The sequence below is a fragment of the Trachurus trachurus genome, assembly GCF_905171665.1.
Source record: "Trachurus trachurus genome assembly, chromosome: 6".
Lineage (NCBI taxonomy): Eukaryota > Metazoa > Chordata > Actinopteri > Carangiformes > Carangidae > Trachurus > Trachurus trachurus.
In genome coordinates, this window is record NC_139897.1 from 17,258,154 (window position 1) to 17,280,546 (window position 22,393).

Consider the following 22,393-nt stretch of genomic DNA (forward strand, 5'->3'; position numbering starts at 1 on the left):
GTGTGCTATGTTGAGGGTCATCGTGTCATCACTCTGGCTAACGAGATGTTCGGGTATAACGGGTGGTCTCACTCCATCTCCCAGCAGAACGTCGGTACGACTCCTTGAATTCCTTAAGGAGGATCGTGTTTTAACACCAAACCACTGCCACGTGGCCAGAGACAGACTGACAGGTGCTGTGTTTGTGTCTTACAGACTTTGTAGATCTCATCAATGGGAAGTTTTACGTCGGAGTTAGTGCGTTCATCAGAGTGCAGCTGAAGGTTAGATTACTGTAATTTCTCTTGATTGTAATTCCAGCAAAGACTTTCACGACAATCTCACCTGAAACGTTCAGTGTCCTTTCCCCTCATCACCGTCATGTTTTCCGCATCAGTTTGTGTGTAACATTTATTTTTGGTCCAGGACGGGGCGTATCATGAGGATGTCGGCTATGGCGTCAGTGAAGGACTGAAGTCTAAAGCGCTGTCACTGGAAAAGGCGAGGAAGGAAGCTGTCACTGATGGCATGAAGAGGGCACTTAAGTACTGGAATTTGCATTTTATACGTCTTATTTTAGTAAGAACAAAAATCATCTTGATCAAAAAATGTAACTAAAAACAAATCTGTGTTTTCTCGTTGAGATGCTTTGGTAATGCCCTTGGTAACTGCATCCTGGATAAAGAATACCTCCAAGCCATAAACAAGATCCCCAAACAGGTCAGAAACAGCTCATAACCTTAAAGTGTGTAGTGCTTTTATTTTGATTTCAGTCTTTAGAGGCTGAATCTTGTCTCCTCTGCTCTGCACAAAGCCTCGTCCTCCTCTTGACCCGGCCCGGACCAAGCGCACCGAGGGGGAACCCTTGGTGGAGAAGGCCCGGCTCTCCAGTCTGGTCCAGGAGGAAAAGCTTGCAGCAGCTCCCGTCCGGATGCCGCTGGAGCCTCGAGTCCATGACCAGAACCAGAACTGTCCGGAAGTTCATACTCCTAACACCGGTCCTGAGCCGCGCAGGAGGAGCGAGAACAGCAGCTCCAGGTGAATGTGCCACTGACTTTACGCTTTCTCACCTCTTCTGCAACTCTGCATCACCTTCAGTCTCACTCCTCCCTGTCTTCTTCTCCTCCTCAGGCCTGCCAATGACTCGCTGGACGCCGGGTCTGAGCAGCACACGGATCCCAAGCAGCTGAGAAAGCTCCGGCAGCAGCAGCTGCAGCAGAAGTTCAGGAGAGAGATGGAGGCCAAGAAGCTGCAGCAGAAACAGGATCGGACCAAGTCTGAGGACACAGAGGTCGCTGTTGGAGGTAAAATACAAACATCCAGCAACTTCATTCTGTTTAAAGCCGTCAAATCAAATCAGGTTGTACTGGACAGGTTTCACAATTACAACACTGCAGATATTTTTTGTCCAGCAATACATTTTCCACTCATACCTGCATTAAAATACCTTGTACACCTGACTCACTACCTTTCTACATGAAGACACGATCAGCTGCTGAAACAGTCTCCTTCACTCTACACACTGAATTAATTGGAGCAGAATAAAATTGATAAAAAGAGAAATTAAACAAAGTACAAATGGAAAATAATAATAATAGACCTCTACAGCTGCAGTACAGTAACAACATGTAGAATTTGCAAGAAAGATAAATGAATTTCTTTAAAATAGAAGACTGACAAATAGAAATAGCAAAAAATAATTAAATTATTTATTTAAAACTTATTTTGTGGGCATTTTCCACCTTTATTTGAAAGGAGAGACAGGAAAGCAGGTAGAGAGATTAGTGGAATGAATTACAGCCAAAATCATCTCAGTTGGGAGTCAAACCGGTGATCACTGCTTCAGACTATACAAACAGGGCATCTCCTCTAACTCGGCAGTTCCCAAACCATTCAGGCTGTGCACCCCTTCTGTTTTCCAACCTCGCCGATGCACCCCCAATTCCTGACACATTAAAAAAGAAAAAGAAAAAAAGACATAGTCTATTTATGAAGTGGATTTTGTGCACATTTTTTTATTTCTATTTTTTATTAAAACATTTACAAATGATTTTCTTGAATTTGACTATTCACACTGTGAAAACCCCATTTGAAATAATGTATTATTATTTATTTATTTATTAGTAAAATATAGCACCATAACGTCGCCATTACCCTGTTCATGTCAGGCACCCTCAGGCAGAAGCTTGCACGCCACACTTTGGAAATCCCTGCTCTAACTCAACCACCATGAACCCCTCAAATTAATTTAGAGCTAAAAGCAGCACATAATTTTAAATGTGGTGTGTTGCCCCCCAGGTCATGAGGACGTTGGTCGGTTGAGTGAGGGACGTGCGACGCCCAGGAGCCGGGACCAGCGTTTAGCAGGTGCTGTAAACCGCCACCAGGGGGCGCAACACACAGAGGTTTACCCACAATGCTCAGCTCTGCTTCATCTTCTTCCTCCACAGATGATCCTGAGCTGTGGGATTTCACTCTGGACGGGATCGAGGAGCTGGACGTCCCCTCGGCCGGGTCGTCGTCGTCCAGAGGGCCGAGGCCCAGCACGCCTGGGAATCATCAGATGCTGACGCGCAGTAAGACGCCACAGAGACCGGCGGCGGGCAGCAGCAGACCCCCTCCGGACGAGGCCCAGGCGTACAGCAGCAGAGCACAGGACCGGACTCAGCACCAGAACCAGCATCAGGGGAGAACAGGTGAAGCTTCATGTGAGCAGAGTTACTCGTTTGTTACTGGGCTGTTTTATTGACTTCTGTCTGTCACGTTTACAGGTGAAGCCTTCAGTCCGTACAGACACGGACAGCACATGAAGAAACGCAGACTCGACACCTGAGTTTATGTTCTCAACACGAGATGCTAGAATCCAGTGCTATGATTTTATTTTGTTTATATACATTATATTGTGTGTGTGTGTACACATTTATTAAGGTTATTTTGCCATGAATTGCTGCTATGTCTATTATTTTGACAAATGTTACCTTGTTTTGTAAAAGAAAAAACTTACCTCAGAATCAGCCAGCTGTGTCTAAAAGCTGTGATCTGACAGATGATAAAATTGACAGACGATTGAATGCAACCTCATCATTGATTGTTACAGATGTTTGATATTTCATGTTAGAAGTAAGTATTAAGGATGTGACACCAAGTTTTCAGAACCTTCAATAAATTGTGATGAATAAACTTTTAATTTCAAAGTGTTTCAACATGGAGTGGAGTTATTACTCCTTTCAAACTGGTGAATAAAAGACATAGTTTGGTCTTAACATGTTTTTAATTACACCAATAAGCATGACAAGTGCTTTAATTGATATTTTTATTTGTTTTTACATTTTGTACAATGTGAAAAACATACACAAAACAGACACTGAATCACGGGAAGTCTGTAAGGAGGGATCCGAAATAAGAATAAAACAGATATTACTGCGTGTCAGTAGCCTCAAACAGTACTGTATGAAGGTCTGTGATAATTACTGATATCATAGTAGCACATGGACCTTTAGCTTTGTTGTGAGCTTGTGCTGTACAGTGGCCAGTTGTCATTTTGTAAGATTAAACACCAATGAAGCCAGCATGCAGAAATCATACATTGATAGTCTGATATTGAAGTTGTGCCTGTGATACTGGTAAATTAAAACAGACAATTAAACACTTTGTGATGACTCAGGAAGGCAAATAATAATAATAAAAAAAAAATTACTAATATTCCAATATCAAAAACATTGAAGTCAGTAACAACCCTCATCAGCATGCAAATGTTTCCATTACCCCTCAGTCCTTATAAAACTTTAAACATTGCATATTCTGCATTGCAGTAACTTAGTTTTTCTCTAGAGAAGTTTAACTATTCATCCAATCTACGAGCAGGTGAAAGAGTCACAGCGGCAGCATGGCACTCGTGTGAGGTGATGAGACAAAAAAAAATTTAGCCAGCATTGAGAGTGACAACTTTTAAACCTTTATACAGCTCCACTCGCTGCCTGAACAAGTGCTTCTATGAAATGGTTCAATAATAAAATTAACAAAACAAATGTCAGCAAAAACCCAAGTACGCATGAGCCAAATATAAATACACAGCTGATTACACATCCAACACAAATGTAACTGTAGAGAGAAAAGAAACTGTTTCCACGTTACTCAGTGTGCTCTTTGTTCTGCAGTCCTGTGTGTGTGTGTGTGTGTGTGTGTGTTTGGTGTCTGGTGCAGTGTTTCAGAGTGAGATATCCTCTGACTTGGCCGGGTCAGGTTGTGTTTGTGTTGTGTACAGGTTAAGCTAACTGGTTTTTCTGCAGTACAGTCACAGCTACAGGACTATAGATGAGTCTGGAACTTGTCATTAGTGAGGATGCAAGGCACTAAAGTGTTCCTCATGTTTACAGGTTAGAGTGCATGTGCATGTAGAGTGGGTCACCACAAGCATACTCTAGTGACAGAGCGTTACGTGAAAGCGTTTACCTCACATTAACATATGTACAATAAAATAGAAAAGGGGGCAGGGCAGCCATAGATAGAAGAGCTTAATAAACCGCAGGACTACTCCTGCGTACTGAGAAGGATACCAATAACAACGACCCTGCAATTGCACTTCTTATATTCCTTTAACTACATGTTGTTTAACAACCTTTAATAATAATTACAGTGAAACAACATCAAAATCTGATGGTTGAATACAGGTCCATAAAGAACATTTGTTTGTTTTTTATTAAATAACGCATACAAAAACAGACCACAGAAAGAGAACCCCAGACACTTGTGATTTGAGACAAGACGGCTAAATGTTATGGGCGAAGATATTTAATGTGACGTGACTTTGCTATCAACCTGTTAGTCAGAGTGCTGAGCACCGTCTGTAAACAACTGGGAGAAAAGTGGGAGAGAGCTGCGTCCGAAACCTTCCACAACTACGATACTAATAAACCAAAACTGGTTACTTTTGTATGATATGATGAGAAGACTTCGAATTGCTCACACCCACAGCTAAGTGAAGTGGTTTCATTTGTCAACATGGGTTTCTTGATGAGATTTCATTCTTGTGAAAAATCAGAAAAAACAAAAAAACAAATAATTTATCACCCTGCAAACGCCCTCTACACAGATTGTGATCTACAGCAGCATCACCTCATCAGTTCTTCCACTTAAACTCTGGATGGTGGTCAACACCTGGACAGCGCCTCTTTATGTGGCAGATCCACTGGCTTTCATGTCAGACGTGAAGAATAAATCAGTATGACAATAAAGCTATATGACAGAGACAACTGAAATCACACTGACACCAGACTCTCACAGCGACATAAATATGTTAAACATGGAATCATAACTCAGTGAAGAAATATCTATATACAAAGTCAATGTTTCATGTGTTTGGGGATTAAGGCCACAGATACAAGGGACAGTTTATCTACTCTTTGCCATTATTGCATTTTTAATCGATAGGTAGCAACTGGGATGTATTCAAGTTCCAACCCTGTCCGTTACTCTCCAGCTGAACTTACTATGTCTTCCTTCTCCTACCTCAACAATCACACTTTACTGCTCCGCCTGGGACAAACTACTGTCCCACTCTTTTATCTTCCACTTTCTGTACACTCACATTCTCCCTCGCCCTTCAAGACAACAGATCCTACCATCCCAATCCGCTCAACCAGGTCAGTGTTAAGTCATGGTGTGTGTATGTTGTGATATTCAGTTCAGTTCTTTTCAGTGCCAGTTTGGCTTTAAGTCAGGATCAGAAAGGATGTCAACCACAAAGTCTCCTACGCTCTCCTCTTCAAAGGAATCACAACATTTCAACGTCTGCTCTCAAAAGACTTCTTTGGCTGCTGTTGGTTGTGCGTTTTGGGTCGTTAGTTACATCACCGGACACAACCAACCTGCTCAGCACAGCTTCAGTTCCACAGCTAATGGCAGTCTAAGTGTGAGACTCGTGCTGCGAATGTATTGCACTCTCCCTCCAATTGCCCGGCAGACTTCGTTCTGCCCAAAAGGACACGGATGAACTCATAACACAATGATAAAAGATGAAATTAAAACAAAAAGCACAATACCCAGACGGCTAACCTGCAAAACGTGCGGAGAGAGCTCGTGTTTCTCGATCAACGACTGTCTGCTCTCTCTGCCCTGTGTGGCCGCGCCGTCTCGGCCTGGACCGGGGGCTCGGGCCGCGCTATGTGGGCCTCAGGTTGGAGCCTCCGGGGCTGACGGACTTCTGGGGGGCTGAAGCGGTTCCCATGTGGTAGCCTTGGTGCAAGGGGACTGAAGCTGTCGTAGGCGGCTGGTACTGCGTTAGTGGCTGTGCAGGGTTGATCATGCTGACCTGGCACGTGCCTGTGGGTCCCGCCCACTGAGGAGCGCTGTACGGCGCCGAGGCGTAGCCGCCGAACCCCGGGGCCACCGGGCCCAGGGAGCCTTTTCGGGGCCCGAGAGGGACGGGGGGGTTGGCTGGGTTGGTGGTGGAGGACGTGGGGTTGGAAGGCGTGGGGATTGTTGGGCAGAGGTAGCCTGGAGCGGAGAATTTACGGCCCATGTTGGCTGGAGGGATTATCTGTTACAGAAAAAATAAAATAAAAAAATAAAATCTTACATCTGAATATGCAACGTTATTATAAACAGTAAGAGGTCAGGAAAAAGTAATGTGAAATGTGAGCATACAGACTGAACCACATTACTTTGAAAAATAAATTAGTTATAGTAATGTAACTAAAAGTTAGTAACTGAATTACTACATTTTAAAAGTAACTAATTACCAGGAAAAGTAACTTCTGTTTTAGGTTTTTTATAAAATGCTCAAATATGTCAAATTACTTGGACTCGCCCCCCTTACCAACTAACCAACTCAATATTCCTCCACCTTGATGGACTGAAAAAAAAAAAGTGTATATAACGTAGCTACTACACTTAAACAGGTGTATTATTTTGTGACAGGACTTCTAGAGTCAAGTAACGGCGCATTTTATTGTCAGTATGGGTAACGGTGTAACAACGGGGGAAACAGTAACTTTTTTGACTGCTCATTACTGAAAACAGTAGCGCCGTTATTTTACAGCACTGTTTTTCCCGTCACTGAAAATGCTCTAGTTTTTAGAAAACATGAAACACTTACGTCATGTCCCAGCGCTGCCTGTGCTCCAGTTTTAGGACCTCTCTTGCAGTGGGAGAGGTTGATGGCATCTCTGGCCCAGTTATCCACCAGTTGGTGCAGGTCGTCAGTGAAGGTGCCCTTGCCCTTCTGGGGGTGAGAGGCAGTGGGGGTGGGTCCAGTCGCCTGGGTCAGGGACGTCGAATGGTTCTGGCAGTGACCTGAACCGTTTGTGGTGCTGGTCCCAAGTGATCCTGCGAAACAAGAAGAGAGGCGAGATGGAGAAAAGAGAAAATTAATTCAGGGAAATCAATTCATGCAACACTCACTGTGACAGGATTGAGTATTTACGCCTACCTGTGGAGCAGCTGCTGAGGCTGGGCATGGATGGGGAGGATCGGAGCTGCTGCAGGGACGACCTGCCAGCTGCTTGCGACGCATCTGCTGCAGTTTCCGAGGCCTCTGATGCCGAGGGTGAACCCTGCTTTGGGGGCGACTCTGAACCATGGAGGCTCTGAGGCGAGGCTGCAGGTTGTAAACACAGCATAGAGTGAGACTGTTGCACTTTTTGTGGTTGTTGCACTGTCATCACTTTATTCTTAGCCTATTTTATTTATTTATTTCTCCTGTCGGCCAGTCTTGTTGTGTATGCAGGGCTGCTACACATTTGAAATTTCAAAACTGCATACTTTTTCCAGACCCTAATTTCAAAATTCAAGTAATTTGTGACATTTGAGTAATTAGATGTGTATCATGTAAATAAATTATGCAATTAATCGTTTGTTCATTATTCTGAATTTGTATGCCATTATGTCACCAAATAATTTCCAGGAGATTGTAGCTAATAGCGCATACAAAATAATTAACCCAAATAACTTCACATAAGACCAAACCCAGATAAGTACTAAGATAAATATATTTCCATACTATAGTTTCCATATTTCATACTTTGCCAAACCTGGAAATGTATAAAATCAAATTCCATACTTTTGTAGGAACCCTGTGTATGTTTTTTGTGTATATTTGTCTAGGACACTTGAGGCCACTGGCAACTTCGTTGCATTCTTTTTTTTTTTTTTTTTACAATGACAATAAAGCTTCTATCTATATTTAACCATTAACATACTGTTTCCAAGGCTAAGCTTTTTGGGGTAAAGCATGTACATAAAGCACAAACGGCAGTATTGTTCTCAAAAAAATGTCTCAAGAGTCAAAAACCTGAAGAGCCGGTTCAGTGCTCTTACCCGAGTGTATTGGGCTGGGCTGTCCACTACTGCGAGATTTGTGGCTTTTGCTTTTAAGCCTGCGTCGACCTCCCGGCATGGTCCCAGCAGAGGAGATGACAGACGGAGGAGGCTGCTTCCCCATCTTTGTGAAGAGAGACTCTATCTCCTCATTGTGACGGCTGTGCAAGGCCTGGATCTCCTTCATATGTCTGTGGGCAAATAAAAAAAAACCCAGTGATGTTAAATATTGCTACTGCACTGTGAACTAACATCTGTATGAGAGGAAAGAGTAAAATGTAAAATTGCAGATATGTGACGTACTTTTCTCTCAGACGGCTAATTTCTTTCTGCAAAGCCTCGTCCTCGGTCTCAGAGTCATCGTCGTTGTCACTACTGTAGTTCACGTTTGCGTTATGCGGGTCAGAGTTTGAAGACGACGGCCCGTTCTGCAAACTGGAGCTGGCAGCTGGAGCCGGGGTCACTGAGGGACATTTAACACAGGAGCATTAGTGCAATAGAATAGGTTTACCTGCAGACCTCATATGAATTAAAGTCAGCATCTATCTCTGTTAGGAAGAAAATTTATTTTTCTTTCATTCATGCAAATGTTCTGACCAAATCCAAGAATTATCTATTGATATGATAGAAATATAAAGTAAAACGATATTTAGGCTCAGAAGAAAGCCCCTGAGTCTGCCAGTGGTATTAAAGCTCTTATTACAGTACAATATACAGTACAGGCCAAAAGTTTGGACACACCTTCTCATTCAATGTGTTTCCTTTATTCTCACTGAAGGCACCAAAACTATGAATGAACACATGTGGAATTAACAAAAAAAGTGTGAAATAACTAAAAACATGTCTTGTCTTCTTTGTCTTATCTTTCTTCTTTTCTTCTTCCTCTCCTTCTTGCTCCCCCTCCTCTATCTCTGACCCCTCCAATTCTAGTTTCTTCAAAGTAGCCACCCTTCGCTCTGATTACTGCTTTTTGCTCTTGGCATTCTCTTGATGAGCTTCAAGAGGTGAACCTGACCTGAACATGGTTTTCACTTCACATGTGTGCCTTGTCAGGGTTCATTAGTGGAATTTCAGTGAGAATCTACAATGTAAATAGTGATGAAAATAAAGGAAATGCATTGAGTGTGTCCAAACTTTTGGCCTGTACTGTATTTCAATACAGCAGATGAGGGGGAGGTGAAGATGTCTCCACAGAGTCCATAACTTTCTATAAATGGCACCATGAAGTGCATTAACCTGCTTATACCATGGTCACATAATCAAAGGAATAAAAGAACAGCTGAGATTTAAAAAAAAAGGTCAACCATTGATTTTGAGACCCGTTGTTATTCTTCATTTAGCCAGCTCTTTAAAAGTGATAGTAGTGAATTTATCAGTAGCACTGTAAAATGTGTGTTTTGTATTGGTTCTCAGTACAGTGCAGGACCCTCTGCAATATATTAGTCCAATCTGAGGAGGACTTTTATTAATTTTCTGTGAACCGAGAGCGCACCTGTGACTGAAAACCGTCCCACTTTAGAGCCAGTGCTGGGTTCAGCAGCGGCGTTGCTGCTTGTGGACACTTGGAAGCGCCCAATAGTGGTAGGTTGACTGGCAGGACCAGCAGAGAGAGCTGCCGGTCCATCAGTGTCAGTATCACATATCCCCTTGGACAGAGCCGATGACCGATGGAGGGTGTTTTCTGGACTCGAGGGGGAGGAAGAGGAAGAGGAAGAGGAAGAAGAAGAGGAGGAGGATGACGTGAGAGAGGAAGAGGAAACAACGCTGGAGGGATCTGGGACACTGCCGGACACACCGTCTGTGGCAACGGATACCTGAGAAGGAAGATGGAGATCAGTTTTTATTAAACCTTTAGATTGCCCGTTTTACACTAAATTAACCACAAAAAATTTAAGCTGCGTCTAAAACGTACCTGGAAACGTCCCAGAGTGAAACCTGCAGCTGGAGGCTGGGCCCTGTTGCCTCCCTGAACCGTCTCCGGGCTCAGAGCCCTCCTCAGTTGTGCATCCAGATTACCCAGGGGTTTCTGTGACGTGCGGATTGACACAGACAGGATATAAAGTAAAACCGTCCAAGAAAACAGACACAATGGTGCACGTTGTACTGCAGTGACAATGTGAAACTCACCTGATTTGGTCCAGGTAATGGAGGCGCAAGGTCAGTGGGAGGTGTAGCAGCTGGATCAAACCCAGTGGGCAAGGTCTAAAAATAATAAAGTAGGAAGTTAACACACAAATTAAAGCCTTAAACTGTATTTTGGATCTATTATCGGATGCTGCAGTTTCCACCAACCTGTGCCCTGGGCTTAGTTGGAGGGGTATGGGCGTGTCCTGCTGGGGTAATACCCTGTCCTGGCGTGGTTGTGGGGCCCTGGACACCTTGGACCCCAGAAGTGAGGGGAAGGTTAGATGGGGGCATGAGGACGGTTCCAGGTGGAGGGGAGGTCGTCCCGGTGGGAGGAGACGAGGTCCCTGTGCTCTGACTGGGATCCAGTGACGCTGAGGCGGTGCTCTGGTCTTTAAAGAGGGACCTCAGCTTCTTATCCAGAGCTTGGATGTCGTCTCTACCGGCGGCCTTCGCCTGCAGCTCAGCCCCTTCTGACTCCACTGGCTGCGCAGAACCGGCGACAGGTTGAGTCTGATCAGAGACAGAACTACTGCTCAGCTGAGGCCCAGTTACCGCAGGGACAGAGGTCTGCACTGACGGAGGAGAAACGACGGTAGAAGACGAGGGAGGGACGCTCGCAGCCGGTGGAGGTTGTGAGGGGGCTGTTTCATGGGAGGACTGAGGAGGTGGACTGGGATCAGTGAGGACAGGGACAGGAGATTGGGACTGACGGGATACAGGAGGGGAAGCCCTCCCGGTTGAGGGAGGTGAAGAGGATGCTGCTGTAGTTGGGAGAGAAACTGCAGGAAAAGATGTGCTAATGGTGGAAGCGGCAGCCTCCGAGGGAGCCACAGTGTTGGTAGAGTTTGGGCCAAGTCCTGGTTCAGTGGACAGGACGGTGCTTGGTTCTGGGTCAGTAGCAGGGGGATCGATGGTGTTGCCTCTTTCAACACGAGGGGGCCGTATCTTACTGAACGCCTGCTGGAGGGTCCCAGATGGAGCAGACAGAGAAAGCCCCAACGTCATTGCTGGAGGTGGAAAAAAAAAAAAAAAGAAAAATTACAAAGTGTATTATATTATATCAATTGAAACTAACAAAGAGAAATATGTGAAAATAGCTTCTAAAACATAATGATAAAATGAAACATACTACATTGTGAGTTGTGTGTGTGTAACATAATGAATCTTCAGACACTCACTGCTATTTAGTGTATATGATAATAAAATGTGACATCTATATTCTAAGCAGTTTTAAGATACAAAAAACTAAACATCGACTTTGAGAATAAAAGAAACTTTTCTCTCACCTGAGTCATCTCCAAAGGAGGTGTTAGCAGAAGAAGCTCCAAAGAACTGCTCTCTAAGACGTGACTCTGGCACTGGGCTGACGATGAACCTTCGCCCCGCTGAATGCACCACCTGGGCTGTTGTACTCGGGGAAATACCTGACAGAAAGATAAAAAAAAGTCAGATATGAGATGGAAGTCAGACTTACAGTCAAGAAGAGGAACAGTTAACACTGTTTTAGGGTAAAGTTTGTTCACCTGGCACCATGGGAACAGACAGCTGAGGCTGTTGTTGGTCACTCATCTGCAAAGAGATAAAATGTAGGTGGTTGAAGTCAGATTGTGGACAGTCGTATGGATAGTAAGATGATGTGTACTAGAGGGAAGAAGAGAAAGAAATACCTGAGGAATTCCTTCATTAATTCCTTCTCCTTTCTCATCAGCCATCTCTATGACTTCACGGACCTGCTCGATGAAGGATTCCCGCTCGTTTTCCAAGATAAACTCACTCACAACCTGAAACAGAGCAAAAAACGTTCAGCTAATGTAAATATGGCTACATATACCGGGAGGACATCCAGCAGAATGGCTCTAACTTGAACCACTACTACCATGATCTGTGCAATCTCCTCTGGATTATCCCCATCGAGGTCAAATTTGAAGGTCACCATCTTCCTGTTATGCGTTTCCAGTTGGCATTCTGCTACTCTGTCACCCACATTAGAGATCTGCAAAACATTGTTTTAGGTTAAAAATGTTCAGTTGGAAAGAGAAGAATAAGGAAGAATAAAATAAAGTTCTCGGTTCAGATCCTTACACTGAGAACATTGAGTTTGGCCTTTGCAGTCTTCTCATGGCGGGAGCGGCTACGCACGGATCGCCTCTGGTGACGCTTCAGTGAGCGTCCCTCGTGGCGACCCCCCGATGTAGAACTTCCCTCGTTGCCGTCACTGAGACCTGAAGCTGCATCTGACAGACAGCTGTAGGAGACACGAGTCCGTGAGAGGGTGAGTGGCTGGTGGTGCTGACGAAACCTTTACAAAAAAGAAATCACTTCCTTCTCACCTTTCTACAGATGGAGGAACCAGAGCAGAAGATCCTGCTGGCTGCTCTCCTGATGTTGACTGAGGAACACTCACGGGAGCCTATTAACAGAAAAAAATAATTAGAAATCAATAATGTCAAAAGCAAATCCCTTTGTTTCTACATTACCATTTAGAATATATCTAATTCATTTATTCATTCAGTTTAATTTGGCCATTTTTACAGATTAACTTTTTTTTTTTTACAGCAAATGTACTGACTGAAACGAGACCATCCACTAGATGGAGCTATTAAACATGGAGGGCTTTGTTGCATCTGGGTACCGCAAGAGACGCCATTATTCAGCTCTCAGGCAGAGAGTAAACATTGCTGTGCAAGGGAGTTTTCATCCCATTTCCTTCAGTGAGGCCATTTTCCTCAGCTGTGCTTATTACAATATTATTTATGTTGGCAAAGGTTACTGCTGTTAAGTTCATTTCCAGTTCAAGCCATGTTATGATCACAATATTGTGATTTGTTTTGCCCATGATAAAATACCTTGTATCTGTTACAAGCAGGAATTTAGGCCCCAAATAAAACCTGTGAGCTGTCACATTGAATTATGGTCACAATGTAACATATAAAAACAAATACTATTTTCTGCTCTCATGTTGAGGAAGACAGAGAAATAAAAAAAGAAGTATCAAACAATAACACAAAAATTACCAAGAGCTCTTACTGCCCTCCATATCTTATTTGTGGTGATACTTTGTAGTAGGATTTACATGTATTTAATTCATTTACCAAAAATGAATCAAAATCATGGAAAATGTGGACTTTGTTTTTTCAAAGAATGAACGTACACATACTTCAGGAAGAGAAACTTTGTAAGGAAGTGTGAACCACATGCTTCACACCAAATTCACATACACTACCCACACACAAATTAGATCTGTGCTCTGTAGAGTACCTGAAGAACAGAGAGGCATGAGGCCTGATAGAGGAAGTATAGATGCTCTGCGTTGATTGGTGGAGACAGGAGAGGACTTGGATCATTAGCCCAAGACTAAGTAAGAGTCATGCAGGAAGAAGCAGCATGCAGAGGAGCAAGAGTGGAAGAAAGAAAGGGGACCGATGCAGTGATGAGAGGTGTGTGTTCAGAGAAAAGAGAAAAAAAAGTTTTAGAAAGAACGAAAACATAAAAATGGACAGCATGAAATTCATACTGTAGCCTGGTGAAGTGACAGTGGAATAAGTGAGTTAAAATGTACGTGAGTTAATGTCGTAAACAAGATTGAGGAAATTGTGTCTCACCTGTATTTGCTGAGCTCCGGCCTGTGGAAGAGTGGAGCTGCTCTCTGGCTGCTGCGGGGGGCCTGTCGACTGAGAGGGCGGGGGTATCATCACTTGCTGGGTGGGAATCTATAAGAAAAGACAGGTTTACAATGCAGTGGCAGAAATAGGAAAGAAAATGTAAGAAGGTGTTTTCATTTTACTGTGGCTTAAGCTTCTTCCTGAAAATCCGGTTTCTTTTTATCTAAATATTTTACCTTAGACTTCATTCTGCAGCCACATGCACTTACCTTTTAGATAACATAGCTACACCTATCAGATCATTTGTTTACTTGACAGCGTTGGGTGTTTTTTGGGGTGACCAACAGAGCACATAAATTTACTTTTGTTTCCCAGAACATGTTATGCGAATGGTGACGGTGTATCTAAAAGTGGTAACAGGAAAATGGGACATTTTATCTACCTGAGGGGGGAGCGATGGTTGGTAGTAAACTCCGTACTATAAGAAACAAAACATAACACAGGGTAAGAGTACGAAACTTGAGAATAAAAAAAGAAAAGTAAACGAGGGAGAGACTCAGGGATTTGAACACTCAGCTACTTTCAACGCATCAACCTCAAGCAGTGCAGATAGGTTTTAAAGGTTAACCTAACAACCCCTGAAAATCATGTTTTTGCTGACAATGAGTTGTTGAGAGTGTAGAGTTCACATTTGCTGCTGTTAAGTACTTAGGGTGTGACATTGCTATAAGCTATGTTGTCAGGTGCAACAGATCTGAAAACATCACTGAGGTCAGTGGAACAATGTTTTTCAGGTGGTGTTTAGTTGCTCTTTAGTTCATCAATACAGTACAATGTTTACCTGCGGAGGCGCCCCTGGAACAGACTGGCTTGCGGATGCTGCAGGGACAACTTCAGGCTGGACACTTTGAATCTGGGGCTGAACCTTTACACACCACAAAAAGAAAACAGCCGCACATGTCAAGAGAATGAGAAAAATAAGAAAAAGTGATAGAAACCAAAACCCCTTGCTGAATTTTCTGAACATGAAGGGCCAAGTCTGTGGGTGGGAAGTTGATGGAGATTTGTGAGTTGTTCTTACTACACAGGCAACTGTAGAGACTGTCTACACTGTCCCCTAGTCTACACTGAATTTAGCAATGACAAGGACTTGCTGCAAAGGAGAAACAGGGCCCAAATCAGAAAAAGGGATATAAACATCTAGTCTGTACATTGACATTTTTTATTTTTAATATACACTGACTTTTGAGGAGCACATACCTTGGTAAACACGTCAGATTTCTTATGACACACAGGCATATGTCCTATTCAACGCATGACTCACCACTGGCAGGTGCTGATCACTTTGCATCTGTGACACCTGCAGCTGGAGGTGCTGACCAGCAGTGGAGCTGTAGGACAGTCCAGGCTGAGCAGGCTGGGCCTCGGGGAGGATGGAGGAGCCAGGTAGTTTCTCACCCATGTGAGTGGCTGCAAGAGGGGGCCATGAGGGTTTAATTTATGAACTCTATATGCACTCTCCTTCAAAAACCAATTTCATTCTAAGAAAAAAAAAAATTAGTGTACGTATTAGTGTATTTGACACACACCTCCTGCAGGGTGCTGTAGCTGTTGGTGTTGGTCAGCCTCAGGATCCTCCGACTCTGGGTGGATGGTGGCCACACTTTGAACCTGAACTGGCACTGGGATTTGTCCAGTCGGCGGGGGGACATAAGGTATGACCTGTCCCATCCCAGTCAGTTGGACTGGTTGAGGAGTGTTGTAGTTGGAGCTCTGGAGGCTCTGCTGAGATACCGGTTGGGCAGACATGTGTGTGCTGTGTTGGTTTGGTGGTGAAGGGACATAAGACGCAGGCTGGGGCACTGGCTGAGTCTGAGGCAACTCAGTGCTCGACTGTTGGCCTGGTTGCTGTGCTGGCGGTAACTGACTCTGCAGCTCTTCATCCAGCCTTTTCTTCTCCTGATCTTCTCTGACCTTCAAGACAGAGAACAGGGAATGTTTCAAAATCTATAAACAGGCAACGTGTAAACATCTCAGCACAATTAATCTCTGGACTGAGAATATAATTCAAGTGAATTTAGTAGAAACCTGAATAGTAAACAAAAGTACACACCTGCTGCCGCTGTGCTCTCTTGCGACTGATTAGAGACACCCTGTCCTTTATAGCCTTTGCAATGGTCTTGTGGTCACCTTCGTACACGTAACCAGATTCAACCTGCAGCACAAAGATATGAGGCAGAATCCATTAATAAACATTTAAAGGATAGTGATGAAAACACCTAAAAATAATGTGTCTTTTTTCAGGTGTCATGCAGTCTTTATGAGACAGTATTAATGAGATGTTGATTTTTTTTTTTTAACACATTAAAAGTTTAATTCACCATTTCCTGCGCCACATCCTCTGGGACGTCTTTGTTGAGGTCAAAAGAAAACTCAATAGCTTCGTTGTCTTTGTACTTTCCCTTGAGTTTCTTTATATCCTCAATTCTGAGCCACAGCTTAATAAGCTCCATCTCTCCATCATCCTCTTCTGCCAACTCAACACGCACCCCCGTGTCCTCCTGGAAGAAGGCATGGTTCAGAAGGTCCTTGATTGAGTACCTAAATAGAGGAGACAAGCAGTGAGCAAATGTTTTCTTGGAAACTTCGACAACCCTCAACTTGGTTAACATGTTCTTTAAGTTAGAGACCTCTCATCCTTGTTCTGGCGAATGCATCCTTCGATGATCTCCTTCACTTCAGGAATGGCCACCTTGTCGAAGCTGCCAGGCTTCACACCCTATGGGAAACAGAAAAACCTGAATGAGAATGGTTTTCATTTAACCTTTTCTTATTTTGGATACTACCCCATATCTTGTCTACATTAACTCATAGATCCTAAATTAATCCCACAAAACATCTGTCGTCTTCAGATTACTGAAATGATTGCAACCTTAAATTAACTTCTCCCCCTTTAACTTTTGTGATGGTGGTATATATCTCAAAACTCACAATATGAAATGTGGGAAACATAATCTCCACACAAATCCATTCAAACAATCTTAAAAGGATGCGCTGCATTCTGTCTGGTGGCATTTAAAAAGTGTAAAATGTCAAATGATGAGAAAAGGAGGGTATAAGTCAGTAAAGGGCAGCTGATGGGATGAGACGAATTGAGCCAATAGCAACAGGAAACTGCCTGGTGCTACAGGAAAACGGATGACGATGAGTGGATGAGAGCTGAACAGCTGAGCTGAAATGGCAAAGTAGGAAGAACAACAGCCCATCTCTCCAAGGAGCTCTACTGTAAAAACAGAGGATGTCACACTGTCTGAATACAGACTTAACAACACAATAGCACTTTGTTTCTTAAATCGAGGCAGGTGTGTTTAGTGCCTCTGCAGTATGACCCATCTTGTGACTAACTAAGAGAGCTAACAACTGGCATGACTGCACCAGGTTAAATAAAAAAAGCTCTGTTGAGCCATGTAGCACAGACTTCAGTAATTTAAGTATTTGAACTTCTTTGTAGTTAATAATAAACTAAGGATATTGCTAGAGCTTTCACAGTACTTTTTAGATAACATCTAGGAGCAAGTTCAACCTCCTTAACTGAGACGTGTAATTGCATGAATCATATGAATGAGTCATATCAGTGACTATGTATTTCAGCTGTAGGCCAGTATGAACTGTATGAATAAGACTTAAAATATGTGCTTTTTTCTTTTTTGCGACAGTTACTGCCCTTATGGCATAATCACAAGACTAAACCATTAGCCCTTAAGAAAACAACAAGACTGTGCTTGTTCAGGGTCTTTTCACTCATCCACACCCAAAGTCTACATGCTTAGCTGACATATTGCAACATAATCCAGAGGGAAAGAAAGAAAGAAAAAGGGAAAATGGTACAGGGGTGAATCTAAGGGGCTCATTGGTGTAAATAACTTTTTGGTGTTTGTCGGTTCTTCAAAATAGGGCAAATGAAAATTATCTGGGACATACAGGACCACACTTGAGTTAAGAGGTGAAATACAATACTAGAAGATAGAAATGTAATATAAGCCTGATACAGGAGTAATGGCAGGAATATATAAATATATATTTATATTTTTTTTCCAGATTGGGACACTAGCCTTCTTGGCACATAGGAAGAGGTGAAGGCAGGGTCAGAGGGGTGACAGGGTGGGTTGAAGGTAAGACTTACGCTGGTAACTCTGCGGTAGATCTGTGCAGCGTTCTGGCACTCTGAGTACGGGTACTCTGAGGTGGCCATCTCCAGCATGCACATTCCAAAGGCATACACATCCACTGACTCGTCGTACTTCTCCTCATACATCTCAGGCGCCATGAACTCAGGGGTACCTTAAATCAAAACAACTATTCAGAACTCGCGAACTCCCTTACTGATTGAGTGGGGTTCTCACAACCCATTGCCCCTCTGCTCCTCCAACCCGTGAGGGGTTGAGGAAGAGGAGGATGAGAAGAGTGACCAGCCTGTTGACAGCTCCTGGAGTAGAACCTGTGAGGTGAAAGTTGGAAGAGAAAGAAAAAAAGAAAAAGGGGAAGGAAAGCAAAAAAGAGACAGAAAACAAAAAAGGAGGGAGAAGCGGGGCTCAGTTAGACTGCAGAGAAGAAGGCACTTGTTTGTCTGTGTAAGACCTTAACATGTTTTAATGTAAGAATGTCACTGAGGTTACCGATGTGCAGACCACACTTGTTACCAAAATTAATTTTATTATATGAAATTGGCTTTAAAATGAAGCACGTTAAAATAAATGCCCAGGCCAGAATGCAGGTCAATTTGTTCAAAGGGACGCCAATGAACTCTGTATGCGAAATACAACCAGCTATGGAAATAACTTTTGTCAAGACCTTACCTTACAACCACAGTCATTAACATTGCACTCTATAATAAACTCACCTTTCGAAGTCTCACTTACCATCTCTTCTTGACCTGCAGGAGAAAACTGTTATGGTCAAGGCTGAGAGAAGCAAATCCCATAGCTAGTAACTGTACTGAGCAGTGTGTCCCTGCACATCAGCCTTGTTCAGTTTAAGGATAATTTTACATTCAATATCAGGTCTTACACAGAAAAACGGATTTGGTTATTTGAATGTAATTGTTTTTGATATTGATGTGTGTTACAGCACACTGTCAGACTTACCAGGCCCATAAAAGTTCATACTTACTCAATGACCAGCAGTACCCTATTCATTCCAAACAGCAGAATGGGGCACAGCTGAGGCTAGAGCCTACATTTTAAAAACATACCCAAGAATGTGAAAGTAAAAAAAATATATAAATAAATAAAAAACAAAATAAAACAAAAAAAATCAAAGACAAAGGGCTGTCAGAGAGAAAGTGGGTAGGGCTCTCTGGACACAAAGATGGAGCAAAAAGATTCAGCGGTCCTGCAATATTTTAAAGGACAGTAAGAGACAAACACTAGGGGAAAAAAAACCTGTTGAGGCAAACCCATAGAAAAGAGATGTTAAACATCATAGGTGTAAATGGCAAACAGACCACATATTTCCAAACCACAGAACAAAGACCAGTCTAAGACAGAAGCAATGGCCATACCTTTAGCCATGGCCAGGTTAGCCTGCAAGAAGGCATGACAACCATTATAACGTTACTGATATTTAACAGTAGGAGAAACAATAGGCGCTACTTACATTCAGTAGATGCCTGGAAAAAAACCCTCTTTTTGGAAAAGCATAGAGCAGAACTATTCTGTACAATGACCAAAATTGATTAAATAAAAAATACTGTGCAAGTTCAGAGAGCGAAAGTCTTGTGGTTATCTTCCTAAGATTACCACAGTGTTTGGCCTCCATTTGAGCTGTGGTTTGAGAGACAACTGAAACGCTGTGGTCTGTTTTTGAACCACATCGTCAGAAAAACGAGTAAAACAGATATACCTTCTTAAAACATCACCATTTCAATACACAACAGTTTATCATGACCTCAGAAAAGGTTCTGCCCCACAACAGGACAGGGACCAGAAAGTAGAAGTGACTTTGGAGTCGTACCTATAACACTCTTGGCAAAGGACGCACGCTTGAGTGTGGCCAGTCCCAGATCTCCAATCTTGACGGATCCTGTTGGGCCTGTGATGAAAATGTTGTCGCACTTGAGGTCCCTGTGGATGATGGGGGGAGCCCGGGTATGAAGGAAGTGAAGCCCCTTGAGGATTTGTCTACACCAGCTCCGCAGCACTTTAATTTTCATCACTTTAAACCGCTTCAGATACCTTCAAGAAAACAGATCAGAATTTTTTTTAACATCCTCTCTGCTGCATCACAAAAGTGCAAATAAACTTTTTTTTGTTTTTTATAGTCATTTACATATTCAAGTTAAAGCACATCATCTTAAGTGATATATATATATATGGCCCAGCTGTAGTGTATACACTCACGTTTTGAGTGTGCCAGAAGTCATGAGTTCAGTGACCAGTACAATGCACTTCCTGCCTTTGGAGGGTCCCTCCCAGGAGTCATAAAAGCGGACAATGTTGGGATGCTGTAGTCCCTTTAACATCCCTGCTTCCTCCTTAAAGCGCTGCCGCTCCGTCTTTGTCAACTTACGATCCTGTAGGGGATAAAGGGAGAATACTGTAAGATTTCACACAACACGGAGAGTAGCACTATTTATTCACATACTGTCTATGTAGTTGTTATTTAGTTATGAAAAGGTAGTGTGTAAGTGTAAGGGGAATAATGAAAACTATTCATGGCCATTTGAATGCATCAATTTATAAAGAAAAATGTTTCTGAATCTACAGCCAAGGTGACATTTCAGCTTGGCAACCTGACATTTTCAAAAATACCTATAAAAGGTTAAATAATACAGAATTACAATAAACAGTTCCCTTTCTAAAGAAATGTTGCTGATATACAAGTGCGCATTCAGTTGGGAGCACAGGGATGTCGCCCTGTTTTCTCTGGCAAGAAGCAAATCTAGCCATGTCCTAGATTTCAAATAAACCAAAACAAGCAAGAGCCACAGCGAGACGGAAAATGAATGACGGTATAGACTGTCAAGCAGAAAATCAAAAACAAACCAACAAACAGACACATGCCACTCTCTAGTAGATTTAAGAACAATGGGAAATAAATAATATATTTATATTAACATAACTAATATCAATATACATTATACCACATCAGAACAGTGTGATCCAAAAGTCTGAAACCACATCCCCATTCATTTGAATGTAAATACATAAAATATTCATCACAGCATTATTGATGCATGCGAATGGATTATTTATTACTGTGATTTTGGCTTGATTCATTCCATTAATTTAGACTGAGTAGTGTTATTGTTCATAACAACGACGATTGACTAATGACCTTAGATACTGACACAGCGCCCAGCCCCTCAGATACCAACTGTATCTAGTGTGAGGCTAAGATTGTGCTGCTCACCATGGCCTGTAATCTGAACAAAGATATGGACGATACAAGTCGACACATGTCTGGCAGCTGACAGATCTGTCAATGAATCATAGAATAATTTATATAGACTGGCTGGACTGTGCACAGTGGGATTGGACATACCATACACTGCCTGGTGCATAAATAAGGACGGGCAGAAATACCGATTGTATGGTCTGCGTATTAACAAAAAATCTGGAATGTGTACAACATCCTTCTCAGGTTTCCTTGCGTAATTCCTGGTGTGACCTACATTTACGATATGCATTTCTATAGGGTAGCTAACCAATACCAGCTAGAAGCACAGTGAAAACCCGCAGCCAAAGACCTCCCTTGAAAACCCCAGAGACCTGGCTAGAGGCCAGGCTGTCCAGGAAATTCAGCATGCTGGAGCCTCATGGAGAGCAAGTGTGAGACTTTGTGTATGTGTCAGCACGAGATAAAAAACTTTCCAATGACTGACATGAAGAAAAACATACTTTAGACCACTGAAACCTCTGCTGGAGGTATTTTGGAGGTTTGAGGTTGAATGTTTGAAATGTCTGGCATGATGTAGGGCAGACAAAATGAGACGTTGAGTGGAAACGTGGAAACAATTAGAAGGGGCAGAGAGGACCCTGAGTCATGGAGCTATGTCAAGAAACAGTGGGTGAGGGAAGATAGGCAAGTAATGGGGGCTCCACCATGTAACTTGGAACAACTGACCTACTTCTCCACAGTATTTGATCTAGTGGGGCAGTGGCACCCCTTTGTCTTGGTTTCTGCACATCATGTGAAAACAGTCATGCAAAAAATCCACTGCTGTAGTCAGCCTCTGAATTCTTAGCCAAGGGTGTGCAGCACCCCAACCCCCGCACATACCAAACTACTGTATCAATGACAGCATTTCTACTGTAAGTACACTGTAAGCACACTGCCCCTCTGATAACTCATTTAAAACATACGCCTTT

General features: G+C 42.9%; 2 protein-coding genes across 6 annotated transcripts in view; one reads left to right on the forward strand and one right to left on the reverse strand.

Annotated features, from left to right (window-relative positions):
* rad52 (RAD52 homolog, DNA repair protein) lies at positions 1–2,861 on the forward strand. Its single transcript, XM_083972927.1, has 8 exons — positions 1–94; positions 196–263; positions 406–524; positions 624–699; positions 794–1,017; positions 1,111–1,283; positions 2,367–2,675; positions 2,751–2,861. The coding sequence occupies exons 1-8, from the start codon at positions 46–48 to the stop codon at positions 2,810–2,812; spliced, it is 1,080 nt and encodes a 359-aa protein (XP_083829053.1). The 5' UTR covers positions 1–45; the 3' UTR covers positions 2,813–2,861.
* A 423-nt stretch (positions 2,862–3,284) lies between these two features.
* LOC310986831 (serine/threonine-protein kinase WNK1-like) overlaps positions 3,285–22,393 on the reverse strand; it is a 28,242-nt gene continuing 9,133 nt past the window's right edge. For 3 of the 5 annotated variants that reach the window (XM_083972917.1, XM_083972916.1, XM_083972918.1), the window contains exons 3-28: positions 20,423–20,595; positions 20,037–20,257; positions 18,208–18,365; positions 16,715–16,803; positions 16,406–16,625; positions 16,138–16,239; positions 15,614–15,998; positions 15,349–15,494; positions 14,866–14,949; positions 14,467–14,502; positions 14,025–14,132; positions 12,753–12,832; positions 12,505–12,667; positions 12,299–12,415; positions 12,090–12,203; positions 11,946–11,991; positions 11,709–11,846; positions 10,588–11,429; positions 10,423–10,497; positions 10,208–10,327; positions 9,788–10,109; positions 8,599–8,758; positions 8,296–8,486; positions 7,409–7,576; positions 7,076–7,305; positions 3,285–6,517 (exon numbers count right to left, since the gene is read on the reverse strand). In XM_083972917.1, the coding sequence (XP_083829043.1) occupies positions 6,140–6,517; positions 7,076–7,305; positions 7,409–7,576; positions 8,296–8,486; positions 8,599–8,758; positions 9,788–10,109; positions 10,208–10,327; positions 10,423–10,497; positions 10,588–11,429; positions 11,709–11,846; positions 11,946–11,991; positions 12,090–12,203; positions 12,299–12,415; positions 12,505–12,667; positions 12,753–12,832; positions 14,025–14,132; positions 14,467–14,502; positions 14,866–14,949; positions 15,349–15,494; positions 15,614–15,998; positions 16,138–16,239; positions 16,406–16,625; positions 16,715–16,803; positions 18,208–18,365; positions 20,037–20,257; positions 20,423–20,595 (4,866 nt within the window). In that variant the 3' untranslated portion in view covers positions 3,285–6,139. The remainder of the gene's footprint in view (positions 6,518–7,075; positions 7,306–7,408; positions 7,577–8,295; positions 8,487–8,598; positions 8,759–9,787; positions 10,110–10,207; positions 10,328–10,422; positions 10,498–10,587; positions 11,430–11,708; positions 11,847–11,945; positions 11,992–12,089; positions 12,204–12,298; positions 12,416–12,504; positions 12,668–12,752; positions 12,833–14,024; positions 14,133–14,466; positions 14,503–14,865; positions 14,950–15,348; positions 15,495–15,613; positions 15,999–16,137; positions 16,240–16,405; positions 16,626–16,714; positions 16,804–18,207; positions 18,366–20,036; positions 20,258–20,422; positions 20,596–22,393) is intronic. The other 2 variants (XM_083972919.1, XM_083972920.1) reach the window with 2 other exon arrangements.

Bases quoted from the DNA above. Each gene is read 5' to 3' on its own strand.
- rad52 (XM_083972927.1), top strand. From the start codon at position 46: ATGTTCGGGTATAACGGGTGGTCTCACTCCATCTCCCAGCAGAACGTC. The intron at 525-623 runs GTACTGGAATTT...TTTCTCGTTGAG, and splicing joins GGCATGAAGAGGGCACTTAA to ATGCTTTGGTAATGCCCTTG. The intron at 2,676-2,750 runs GTGAAGCTTCAT...TCACGTTTACAG, and splicing joins CCAGCATCAGGGGAGAACAG to GTGAAGCCTTCAGTCCGTAC.